This window comes from Netta rufina, assembly GCF_964035555.1.
Source record: "Netta rufina genome assembly, chromosome: 11".
NCBI lineage: Eukaryota > Metazoa > Chordata > Aves > Anseriformes > Anatidae > Netta > Netta rufina.
This window is the reverse complement of record NC_140134.1, coordinates 10,405,621-10,417,986: the sequence shown is the minus strand read 5'-3', so window position 1 is coordinate 10,417,986 and position 12,366 is coordinate 10,405,621. Positions and strand designations below refer to the sequence as shown.

Sequence of the window (12,366 nt, the reverse complement as noted above, 5' to 3'; positions counted from 1 at the left end):
TAAGGAATCTGCTGGCGCTCAGACACTGATGTCTGAGCCCTGCACTGGCAGTTTGCATCTTTTCGGGGTCTTTTTGCTGAACCCCTCGGGCTCCACTTGCATTTCTGGAGCTGGGTAGGGACTCCTCTCCTGCAGAAGGCCCCTGCAAGCCCAGCTGGGCTCCAATTGGAGACAGAGGGCTGCATCCTTTTTGGTAGCATCCCCCAATAATGCCTCTGGGTGGATGGGGCTCTTGCGTTTGGTCTCCAGGAGCTGTGCACAGCCACCACCCCCACCAGGCTGGGCACGGAAAGAGGCACCCTCCCGATCTACAGGCACAGCTGCAAATCGAGCTCCCAGTTTTGAAGCGTAGCTGCTTTTGAAGTGAATTTGCTTCGTCCTCGATTGTTCTTGTTGCTCTCACCCACGGAGCTTGGGTCAAGGCTTTGCCAGCTCCATCACCACAACATCCTTCCTTGCTCACAGGGAAAAAATAAAATAAAATCAAGTGGTTTTAAATATAGCACATCTCAGGGTATTTTTATTTGCTTTGTAGCTTTGAGCTCTCCAGGTTTGGTTGGTCCAGCTTCGCTCTGTAATCAAAAGGGCGAGGAGCTTCCTTTTCTCCCCCGCAGTGAGACCGAAGCCTCCCACGTGGGCACTGGGGCCACCGAGTCATGGGGACGATGCGGGAGCCTTGGGGACACGGTGAGAGCTGCCCAGGTATCGTGTGTCTGAGGTCTTGCTTTCGTGGGCACCCCTGCACTGTGGCTCCCAAATATTTGGGGGTCCCTCCCTCTCCAGCAGCGTCTTCCACTGAGGATGGTGTGGGGCTGCCAGTGCCTCTGCACCCCTATTCCCCCAGCTCTGTATACCCCAACCCCCAGCTCTGTGCACCCCAAGCTCCGTGCACCCCAATTCCCTTTCTCCATACACCCCAATCCCCCAGCCCCACACACCCCACACCTAGGGCACCTTGCACCCCAATCCCCCAGCCCTGTACAGCCCAATCCCCAAGCCCCATGCACCCCAATCCCTTATCTCCATCCACCCCACACCTGAAGCTCCCTACACCCCAATCCCCCATCCCCCTATTTCCCAATCCCTGGCCCCATGCACCCCAATTCCCCATCTCCATACACCCCAAACCTAGGGCTCCCTGCACCCCAATCCCCCAGCCCCCCAATCCCCTATTCCCGTACACCCCATACCTGGGGCTCCCTGCACCCCAATCTCCCAGCCCCCCAATCCCCTATCCCCGTACACCCCAGTCCCCCAGCCCCATACACCTCAACTCCCTATCTCCATACACCCCAAACCTAAGGCTCCCTGCACCCCAATCCCTAGCCCCATGCACCCCAATCCCTGGCCCCATACACCCCAACACCCCATTCCCAGGCACCTCAATTCCCTATCTCCATACACCCCAATCCCTGGCCCCATGCACCCCAATTCCCTATATCCATACACCCAAATTCTAGGACTCCTTGCACCCCAACCCCTGGCCCCATGTACCCCAATTCCCTATCTCCACACACCCCAACTCTAGGACTCCCCGCACCCCACCCCCCGGCCCCACACCCCCCATTTCCCAGCCCCACACCCCCCATTCCCCCGTTCCCCCCCCCCGGCCCCTCCTCCCCCGCCGGACCCCGGGCAGGAAGCGGCCGCAGCCAACCAGGGCCCGAGCGGATCCGAAGGGATCCGACGGGATCCGAAAGGAGCCGAAGGGAGCCGGAGGGAGCCGAGCGCGGCCGAACGGGGCCGGGGCGCGGTAGGTGCGGGCCGGGCGGGGACGGGGGGCGCTGGGGGGCGCCGGGGGGGGGGGCAGCCGCGGGGCTCCGGGTACGGCCCCGGGGGCTCCGGGCGCGGCCCCGGCCTCGGCCGCAGCCCCGGGGCCTCCCCGGGCTTTGTGCGGGCGGGGGGGGAATGAATGGGACCGGCAGGGGGGGCCCCGAGGGGCGTGGGGGGGGCCCCGCCGCCTTCCCCTCCCTGGGGGCTCCCCCTCGGGGCCCCCCCGGTTTGGGGCTGAGCCGCGGGGAAGCGGCTTGGGGAGGGAGCGACGGGGCGGGGGGGGAGCGGCGAGGTTCCCGACACCCTTTGGGTGTCTTTTTTGATTTTCTTTGATCTTTTCTTAATTGTTTGAATTGATATTTTTTTGATTATTATTCCTTTTTTTTTTTTCCTTCCCCCCCCCTCTTCCAGGGTGCTGAGGAGACGCCCCAGCGATGCTCTGCCCGCTGCTCGCCCTGGCGCTCAGCCTGGCAGGTGAGGGGGGACCCCTCGGGGGGAGCAGGGACCCCTTTGGGGGTGAGCGGGGACACCCTTGGGGTGAGCGGAAACCCCTTTAGGATGAGCAGAGACACCCTTGGGGTGAGTGGGGATGCCTCTGGGGGAGCAGGGACCCCTTTGGGGTGAGTGGGGACCCCTCTGGGGTGCTCCTCCCGGGTATGCTGCGAGCACAAAGAGGGGCAAACCCTCGCCCGCCGCCACGGGAGGAGCGTCCCGGTGTTGAGGGGCTCCACGTCCCGCGTGCTGAAGCCAAATGGTGAAGGCGCAGCGGGGTCACGTCCTGAGGGATGTCACGGGGCTGGATCCGGCCCCATGCTCGGCAGCTCCCAGACCTCCTCCGGGCACGCCACCAGTGCCCGCTGGCTCCTGGAGAGGGATGAGTGGTCCTGGCCTGGCTCCCTGAGCCCTTTGCCAGCACACCAAGGCCTGACCCAAGCCCCTGGCATCGCTGCAGCAGCCCCCTGCGGCCCCACAGCACAGGGGGGCAGTGGGGATGAATCCTTTTGGGATGCTCGCCAGCCAGCGGCCAGGCCGGGTGATGTTCCTAAAAACCACCCACAGGCCTTTATTAATAGCTGGAGGGAGCTGTGACGCCGTGGGGCCTGCCAAGAGCCAGGCTGGCTGCCCGGGCGCTGTGCTCGTGTCTGTCCGTCCGTCTGTCCGTCCGTGTCCCCTGGCAGGGCTCAGCCAGCCTGGCTCCCTCCTGAGCTTCTCTCCTGCAGGGATTTATTGGGGTCAGGGTGTCAAACCTTGCTGCCGATGCACCTCCCTTGGTGCCAGGCGGGATTTTTCCCCCTTTCCTTCCCCATAAAACACTGGGGAACGTGGCCCTGCTGGGACATCCCCACCCACTGCCGTCATTCCCTAGGGGACAGGGGGCGAGTGGGTGGTGAGGGTCTGGGGGACAGATCCACGCCTCCGCCTGCGCCACTGCCAGCTCAGCAAGTGCCACCCAGTGCCACCCAGTGCCACCTGGGGCTGGCAGAGGGACCTGGGCACGTCCCACCTGGGCATGGCACTGGTGCCATCTAGCGCCGCTTCATCGCCTCCATCCTCTCCGCAGCCCGCCGTTGGGGTGGCTTCTTGTAGACCCTACCAAAACAGAAGCAGCCCCGAGCAGGTTTGGGCACCCACGGGTGCTCCTGGCAGTGCTGTCCCCGTGACGGGTGGCACTTGCTGCCTGCTGGCAGCTGAGGGCAGCAGTGCCCCGGGTTTGGGCTCACCCCTGGGAGGCTGCTGCTGTCCCCAGCTCCGCTTTGCTGGGGAAGGGCTGGAGATGTTTTCCTCCCTTCCCAGCCCCTCGATTCTCTTAGTCATTAATTAGCCAGCTGGATAATTAAGGAGATGCTTCTCTCCTGCAGGTGCCATGGAGATCCAGGTCCCGGAGGAGCCCGTGGTGGCCCTTTTTGGCCGAGACGCCACCTTGCGCTGCTCCTTCTCCCCTGAGGCCAATTTCAGCCTGGACGACCTCAGCCTCATCTGGCAGCTGACGGACACCAAGCGCTTGGTGCACAGCTTCTCCGGCGGCCGGGACCAGCTGGCCGACCAGGGCGGGGGCTACGCCAACCGCACGGCCCTCTTCTACGACCAGCTGGCCCAGGGCAACGTCTCGCTGCTCCTCCGGCGCGTGGAGATCGCGGATGAGGGCAGCTTCACCTGCTTCGTCCGTGTCCGTGACTACAGCAGTGCCGCCGTGACGCTGCAGGTGGCAGGTGAGGGGTGGAGAGGTGTCCTGGGGTGCCTCCCCCCATGAGAAGGGTTCTCCGTCACACTTTCATCCTCCACGCAGCCTCTTTCTCCACCCGTGTGGTCTCCACATGAATTCAGCCCTCCGGCAGGCTGCATCTTCCCCAAAATATTCCTCACAGGGGGGCTGATCCCTTCCTTGCTGTGGTGGGGAGGTTCTCGGCTCAGGTGCCACCTGAAGCAGCGTGGCCAGGAATGAATCAGAGCTGGGGAGGGTTCAGCTGGTTGGTGTCATCCGCTGGAAGGTGGTGGGTTGCTCCCGGTCCTTTTGTCACCTCCGTCACCTCCTGCTGGCTTTCCCTTTCAGCTCCCTACTCCAAGCCCAATTTGAACCTGGAGCCCAACAAAGACTTGAAGCCGGGGGACCTGGCGGCCGTGACCTGCCACGCATCCCGCGGCTACCCCGAGGCCAGCGTCCTCTGGCAGGACAGCCAGGGCACCAACATCACGGAGAACATCACCACGTCCCAGGTGGCCAACGAGGAAGGTCTCTTTGACGTGCACAGCGTCCTCCAGGTGCTGGTGGAGCCCAGCAGCACCTACTCCTGCCTGGTGCGAAACCCGGTGCTGCAGCAGGAGACCCATGCCTCTGTCACCATCACAGGTGAGGCAGCCTGAGCCAAATTTGGGAAAGAAAGGGATGGGATCTCTTCTGAAGAAGGTGGCCGTGGTGGCACAAAGCTACCCCAGGGGTTTGTACACCATATCCCGGCTCTACCTCTCTGCCCATGGACCTGCAGGATGGCCTGAGGCTGTGCTGTCCTTCCCTGTAGCTCCGTACCAGCATCCCAGCCTGGTGCTGGAGATACTTGCTGAGCTGCAGGATAGGTTTTGCAAGATCTGTGGGTGATTTTGTAAAGGTCTTGAGATGTTTTCCTCCGTCTAGCTTTGCTGGTTGCCCTGTCCCAGTCTAAACCACCCTGGAGAGCCAGCACAGGGCATGGTGGTCTTTTTCTCCTTGGCACATGCCCATGGGATGCTTTCCATCTGCAGCTCCCCATCCCATCCCATCCCATCGCATCCCATCCCATCCCCTACACAAACCCCACATCACTTGCACTCTGACCTCCTAATTAATCCTGACCAAAATACCCTTGGGGCACCTGCTGTAGCAGTGGTACTTTTCCACCTGGGCTGCTTGGCCTGGAGACCAGCACCTCAGCAAACTTTTTGCCCGGTTTGCCAGCTCGACTTGTTTGTCTCTGAGCCTCGTTCAGCCTCACTGCTTCGCCCTGACGATGTCTCGCTCTGCTGGCCCAACAAATCGGGAGTTTAGCGGCATTTATCCTGGATGGCCCGGGCAGGGAGCTTGGGCAGGGCTCTGTTGAGGAGATGGGTAGGGCTGTGCCTGGGAGCTGGGTGACAAAACCCATGGCTGTGAGCTGTGTGCCCCAAATCCAAACCTCCTGGGGCTGGCAGGGACCCATCCTGTTGCCCTCAGGAGTCCTGCTGTGTCCCAGATGCTCTGGGGAGGGAAGAGACGAGCTCCAGGAGAGATCTCCCAGGAATCTGACCCCGTGGGCTCCACCGGTGGCTTGCAGGACTCAGCCTTGGCACACGAGTGACTTGCCACCAGCTCCAAGTGGCTTCTGCTCATCCTCACTCGCTCGGCTTTTATAGCTGCCTTGGAGCTCTTTATAACTTTACACACTCCCCGGTAGCTTTAATTAGCATGTAATTGGCACGGCAGTTGCTGGGTTGTGAAGGTGGATCCCCGGTGGAGCATCAGCCTCTTGGCTGCTTGCAGCAAGCTCCTCCAGCAAGCGTCACACAGGCACCCGACGTTGGCCATGGCCGAGCAGAGAGGAGGACACCGATAATGCTTCTGATCCTCTTCTCTAAGGGATATTTGTCCCTTGTGGCGGGGAAATATCCCCTAAACTCCACCTGCCTTTTATACCCCTCGGCATTATAACTACAGAAGGATTTCTCTTTCTCTTCCCCCAAGGCCAACACCTCGCCTTCCCCACTGTGGCTCTCTGGGTGACGGTGGGACTCGCCATCTGTGTCGTGGTGCTGCTCATCGTCCTGGCTTACATCTGCCAGAAGAAAATCCGTGAGAGCTGCGAGGAAGAGGAAAATGCAGGTAAAGCATCCCCATCCCATCTGGGTGCACACCCTGCGGCAGGTGATGGAGGAGGGGACACTTTAACCTCTTTCCTTCTTTGGCACATAAACAAGCGCTTTCCTCTTGTTTTTGTTTCTTCCTCCCAGCACATTTTCACCTTTCTGCTCTGCCCTTCTCCATCTCTTTCTCCCCATCCTCCCGCTCTCCTCTGAGCATCCTCCGTGTGCCCAAGGCCCTGGCAGGACACCGTGCGGGGAGCGTCTCCTCTGAGAAGATGCCCCCGGGCTTTGCCACCGCAGAAATGTCGGGCGCGTTGACACGCGGAAATAGCATGAGACAGAGATGCTCCGTGCTCGCCCTTGCTCTCCCTTTATCCTCTCATGCTTTGTTTTGAAAGAATTAATGAAAGGCGTGTTGCTGCCTCTTGGGAAGCACTCTGAAATGCCCCCTTTGAAAAATGTTTCTGTGCCAGCTCTCGTTTTCTGCATTCTTCCCCTCCTTTGGTTTGTTTCTTTTTATTACAGAGAGGTGTTTGCATGGCAAGTGGGGCTTTATTCCTTTAAAAAAAAAAAGCTGTTGTGCTCCGAAAATGGCTGCAGAAGCAGCTTTGCTGGCGTTCCCCACTTGTTTTCTCTCGCTGGCTGCAGGGCTGATGCGTTCGCGTTGCCAAAGCCTTGCCCTGACAGCGTTGTGCTGCGCAAGCTGCAGCCGCCCTGGGTTTTGCTGCTCTCCCTGCCTGCCGTGAATTTATTAATTGCTATGGTTTTATTATATCATATCTATCTTTTTCCCCTTGGAACACAAACCGCAGTGAATTTTCCCTTTTGCTGGGGGATTTGGAGTGCCGGACAGCTCGATCGTGGCCCTGAGCCAGCTGACCTTTAGCACAGGACGCTGCTCCCAGCCTGCGATGTTTTCTCCCTGACCCTCAGCAATAACCTTTACTTCAAATACTAACCCTGCAGGACCCTTTGTGGGAGCTGCAGGAAGCAGGAGCAGCAGTTTTTGATGGTCTTTCTGGCTGGGAACAGCATCACAGGCATTCAGAGCATCCCACTGATGGGGCAGCCAGGGATGGAGGCACGTCCACCAAGCCCGGTGGGCTTTGGGGAGAGGTCTGCAGGTGCTTCACACTCTCCCGGTTGCTGTTTTGTAGGGACGGAGGAACAGGATGAAGATGGAGAAGAACCCAAGACAGGTGGGTGCTGTCTCATGGCTGCGGGGCTGTTCCCAGTGCTCCCAGTACCATGCTGAGAACGGGGCTGGGGGACAGCCACCTTCAATCCCTCCATTTCCCCATTAATGTGTTCTGCTCCCAAACTGCCAAAGGAAAGGGGCTGGGGGTCTGAGGCTGTTCTGTGCAAGCTGACCACGTGCTGGTTTTGCTTTTTGCAGCTCTGCAGCCGCTGAAGAGCACAGAAGACAAAGCAGGTGAGCGCATCCGCTGGGTGTCCTTGTGCCCTGCTCCAGGAGCCCGCTGGAGGGGCCACGAGCTGGCTCGATGCAGCAGTAACTGTTTCTCCGCAAGCTGGTCAGCTTGGGATGAAGTGGTTTTTTTTTTTGCTTTTTTTTCCCCATTTGCTGTAGAACGATCAAATTTCCCCAGATTGCTTCTATCAGGCAGCGCTCTGGTTTGGGCCACTCTGACCGATGCTTGTATTTCCCAGCCAGAGATGAAGTGATGTGAGCGATGGCTTTGATGCGCTGTTTGCTCAGCTGTAAGATGCTTCTGAGAAAGTTTTGTCTCCTGTTCAGGTTTTCCTCACACGTTGGGAGTTCTCTTGGTCTGAGATATATTCAGGCATCTTAATCTTTGCACCCAAAGCTGTATTTAGTCCTCAGGGTGCTGGGACTGTGAGAAATGGAGGGGAGCAGCGCAGGGGGCTGCGTCCCCAGCTTTCCCTTCTGCTCTAGCCCGGGTTGAGAACAGCCTTGTCGGGGCCCTTGCCAAGAATTTGTGTCTCTGCAGATGTGGGCGACCACTTTCAACTCCACGCCTGTGGATTATTATTAATATTTAAAATTTGATTGCCAATTTTAATTTCTTCCTTTCTTTTTTTCTCCCTCCCTAGATAACGAGCAAGAAATTGATTGACGCGAGCTGGGACAGCTCCAGGCAGCACCCTGTGCCCCGCACCACCCTGCGGTGACAAACCCAGGACACCTCGGAGGGACAGGGACACCCCCGACCCTCTGCCACCGCCGCTCCGGGTGCCGTCCCCCTCTTCCCGCGCCGGCCGCATTTTCGGGGCGCCCTGGGGCTAGAGAGAGGCTGCGCCTCCCTTTATCCCCAGTGAGCCCCCAAAGCCACCTCCTGAGGGACCTGGCACATCGTGTCCTGCGTGGGGTCGTTGGGTGTCTGTCCGTCCGTCCTCATCCCTAAGGAGCGCCGAGCTGAGCCCCTAGGGGGAGCATCATTCCAGAGGCACATTAGGACAGTTATTGTTTTAATTTTTTTTTCACCTTGCACCACTGCAGTTCCAACTGGACTTTTATTCTTGCCTTAAACGCATGGTTATCCCATGCTTTGAATTAACACAGAGGATTTTTCGGGGGGGTGAATCTTCTCCCTGTCCCGACCCTGCAGCCGGAGGCAGGGCTCAGGGAATAACTAGGGCTGTGCTGCGTGATGCCTTTTTTTATTTTGGAGGGGTTGGAAGGCGGTGGGTGGCAGAGGCAGGGGATTTTAGCAAGGGGCAAGGGATTAATGCCACCCGCAGAACCTGGGTTCAGCCCAGGGGTGCTGGAAGAACACCCCAATCTTGTTTTTAAGGGAAAAAAAAAACACACCAAAATCTAGTTTTTAAGAGAATTTTGTGCATCCATGGGGTATGTGACAGGTGCTCATCCCCGGCTGGACCAATGTGCCTATTGCCTAATTAAATATTAAACAATAACTCGGGGGCACGTGAGGGGTGCACTAAAGCCCTGCAAAGCGCCTTAGCATCCTCGGTGCCCTGAGTGTTTGTGCTGGAAATAATGCTTGTTTAACTCAATTTGGGTAAACCCGCCCGCTCGGATGGCTGCGGGAAGGGGCACCCCAACGCCAAATGTGGCTGACGCTGGGGGACGAATGCAGGCTGAGAAGTGGGTTTGCTCGTGGCGTGTCCCTGGGTCCAGCGATGGGTCTCTGTTGGTTGTCATTTTTATTTAAAATCTAAGGATCTGGAGGGTTTTGTGCCTTGACAAATAAACTCGTGGGTCTTTTTGGATGATGGCTTCTGGGCTCGAAGCTCTCCCCCCTTCCTGTATTTTCAGAGGTGGCTGAGGGTTATGCGTTACTATAAGAGGAAAAAGGAGTGAGGATGAACTCAGGTTGTTTCCTGCCTTAAAGCCCCGTTTCCTTCCCAAATCATCGATGGCTCACACCGTTTCTAGAGTCACTAGAGGACACAAGGGCCAGTTTTGGTGGCAGAGGAGGTCTAAGGGACGAAGGACACTGACCCGTAGGATAACAGGCTTCAGTAGTCCCCCTGCTCACAGGATGAGCTGCTTCACACCATGCATTCATTACATTTTTGGGTTGATTTTGTGAGATTCAGCACAGCCAGAGGAAAGCCCTGATGTCCATCCCCGTCTGTGATGTGTTCCCAGGGTGTTTGGTGGCCTGGACTGGCCCTGCAAGACCTTGCACGGTGCTTACAGCCTTAATGGACTTCTTTATGGATGCTCAAATTAATGCATGCATATTTTGGACCTGAGCTTTGCTTTGGCTCTGTCTACAGCTGCCACGGTGGCATCATCCATCATCAGCTGATGAGCCCTGCCACGATAGCTCCTCTTCATTTTCATACCTAGAGCAGCAGAAGAAGGTGCAAAATCCCAAAGCAGCCATCATTATCTTTGTACCAGCCATATGAAATACCCCTGAAATTCAGGCTGCTGTTTAATCCCATCCGTCGGTGGGGTTTGATCAGGAGCTGCCAGGGGATGGGGTCTTCTTCAGCCCGCCGCAGCCGGCGAGGATTATTTTTAGCTGTCCTTCCCGGGCGTGAAGCCAGGCGCTGCATTTTAATAGAAAAATATTTCTAAAAGCGAGACAAGTTAAAGCGTGCCGGTATCAAACTCGTATTAGGGAGGGGATGGATGGTTATTTCATTTAGGGGCCATGATGTACAGCCTGAATTAAGCACTAGTGCAATTTTTAACGAGGTGCCAGGAGGTACCATTAATATTAGTTAGCACCCAGACGCTGGGCTGGGGGAATAAAGCCATTAACCCTCCCTGCCCGGTGCTGATGAGTGATGGGACGAGTCGTCCTGAAGCTCAGGACCTTCACGGTCTTTAAAGATCCCGAGATAGCTCCACCAGCACGCGGTCTCCCACCACAGCCAGCTTCTCCTGTGGATTTAATTATGGAGTGGGGGTGCAAACAGCTGGTTCCAGGTTAATGGGATGGGATGGGGCGATGCCTCCATGGTGCTTGTCATGAGATGAGCTCGGGGGTTTGGACTAAACAGTCTCCAGAGGTGACTTCCAGCATCAACTGCTCTGAAATTCCCCATGGGAGCCACTGCACAGATAGGAAAGGGGATGTTTTAGGACACCCCCGTGCCATAAGGCAAGCATATTCACTTCTTGTTCCCCTAAAAACCTTCTCAGCTCCTGGGTCTCTGCTCCAGGAGCCTGGACTTTCCTCCCAGCCAGCTGCTAAAGGTGAGGAGCAAAGCCCCAGGGTCAAGGATGAGAGCAGATGGAAGCAGAGGGTTTTTTAAATCCCTTTCCACCTTTGTTTGCAGCTTCTTCTGGCTAAGCAGCATCCAGAAAAAAATAAATCCACCTGAAATCCAGGATGCTTGTTACCTGGTGGTTCCCATTTTCCTGCAAACATCCAAACAAAACACTCTCTTTTGGTGTGAAAGAGGGCGTTTCATCCCATCTGAAATGGCCTTGCCCTTTGAGCCCACGTGTTCCATATGGCCACATTTTGTTTCATTTCCCTTCCGTTTTCCTCCTGATAAGAAGCTCTGCTTGGGGAACAAATGTGGAAGTTGAAGCCAACTCAAAGCCATCATCCTCTACCTGCTCCAAAAACCATGCCCGTGTGCTCACAAGCATCATCTCAGGCAGAAAAAGGCTTTGAAAAACTTGCCTACATCCTTTGGGTGGGGATTAAAAAGTGGCATTTTCAAAGCACTGCTATTTTTAAAGAGGAGTTTGTATTTTCAGAGCCAGTTGCTCTCTCCCGGGACCCATTTTTCAGAGCCAAGTCCCGGACGGGTTATTCCCTGCTGCCACAGCGCATCTGGTCCTGATATGTCAGAGTGAACCGAGGGGCCGAGAGACGTTTTAATTACAGACTTGGCTATCCGGCGTGATTTGTCACGGGCAACTTGAGCAATTTATCCATCAGCAGTTAGACGCAATCTGAAGCAGAAGGAGCATTTATCTCAGTGACTCAGAAGAGAGATCTGAAATGAAACAGGGGAATTTCTTAAGGCTCCTACCTGGCATTCATTTTCAAACCTGGAGCGCGTTCGCTGTCTTTTCCCATGTGTGCCCAGGGGCTCGTTTTCCTTTGGGATGGATGAGGGTGAGGAAGGGTGCTAATGGGGTGGCTCGGCTGCCTTTTTAATGCCATGTCATGACCTGGAGCCAAATCCCTGGACGATGCTCTCGCCAGCAGGATTTGGGCTGCAGACAGGGTGATGGCATTATTTTCTCAGGGCGGGAGGCGAGGAGAGGTTGTTGTTGCTCAATGAGCCTTGGAGAAGCATGTGCTGTCTCAGGTAAGTAGAAGTCGCTAAAGCATCGCCTGATGAGCATTCAATTCCCCGATTAATACAGTATTTAACACTCCAGTGAAAAAAGCACCCTGGCAAACAAACGGATGAGCCATGGAGAGAAGAAGTGCTGACGGTGCAGTTCTTTTCCGTGCACGAAATCATTCTCCGATCTCAGGGAAAACGCAGGTGCTGCTGCTCTCTGTGGCACGCGGCCAAGCTGGGCGCCCCCATCCCTCCCTGAAGGGCTGGAGGGGAAGGATGGTGCCCACCCAGCCCTGGGCTTTTCCCTTCTTGCCAACCTTAGCACGCTTTGCTCCGAGCTCTTCCAAGCCCAGGCAAGGACAGCCAGCGTATGCGAGGAGAAAGCCAATGTCCCCCGGTGTCCTTCAGCACCGGAGGAAACCTACAGCCAGGGATGGGAAGGGTTATTCCTTCAGAGCCATTAAATGCAGATCACAGTGATGGATGTTGGCGGGAGGTGGTGGATGTGTTTTCCTTGGTGTGTTTTATTTTTATGTGTGATTGTTTTTTGTTTTTTGCTTTTTGTTTTCTGCC

The 12,366-nt window shown here is 56.6% G+C and overlaps 1 protein-coding gene across 1 annotated transcript; it reads left to right on the top strand.

The window, feature by feature from the left end:
* Positions 1–1,636: 1,636 nt before the first annotated feature.
* On the top strand, positions 1,637–8,575 carry CD276 (CD276 molecule). Its single transcript, XM_084293432.1, has 8 exons — positions 1,637–1,753; positions 2,185–2,247; positions 3,633–3,983; positions 4,325–4,621; positions 5,966–6,103; positions 7,242–7,283; positions 7,481–7,516; positions 8,158–8,575. The coding sequence occupies exons 2-8, from the start codon at positions 2,208–2,210 to the stop codon at positions 8,178–8,180; spliced, it is 927 nt and encodes a 308-aa protein (XP_084149558.1). The 5' UTR covers positions 1,637–1,753; positions 2,185–2,207; the 3' UTR covers positions 8,181–8,575.
* Positions 8,576–12,366: the final 3,791 nt, after the last annotated feature.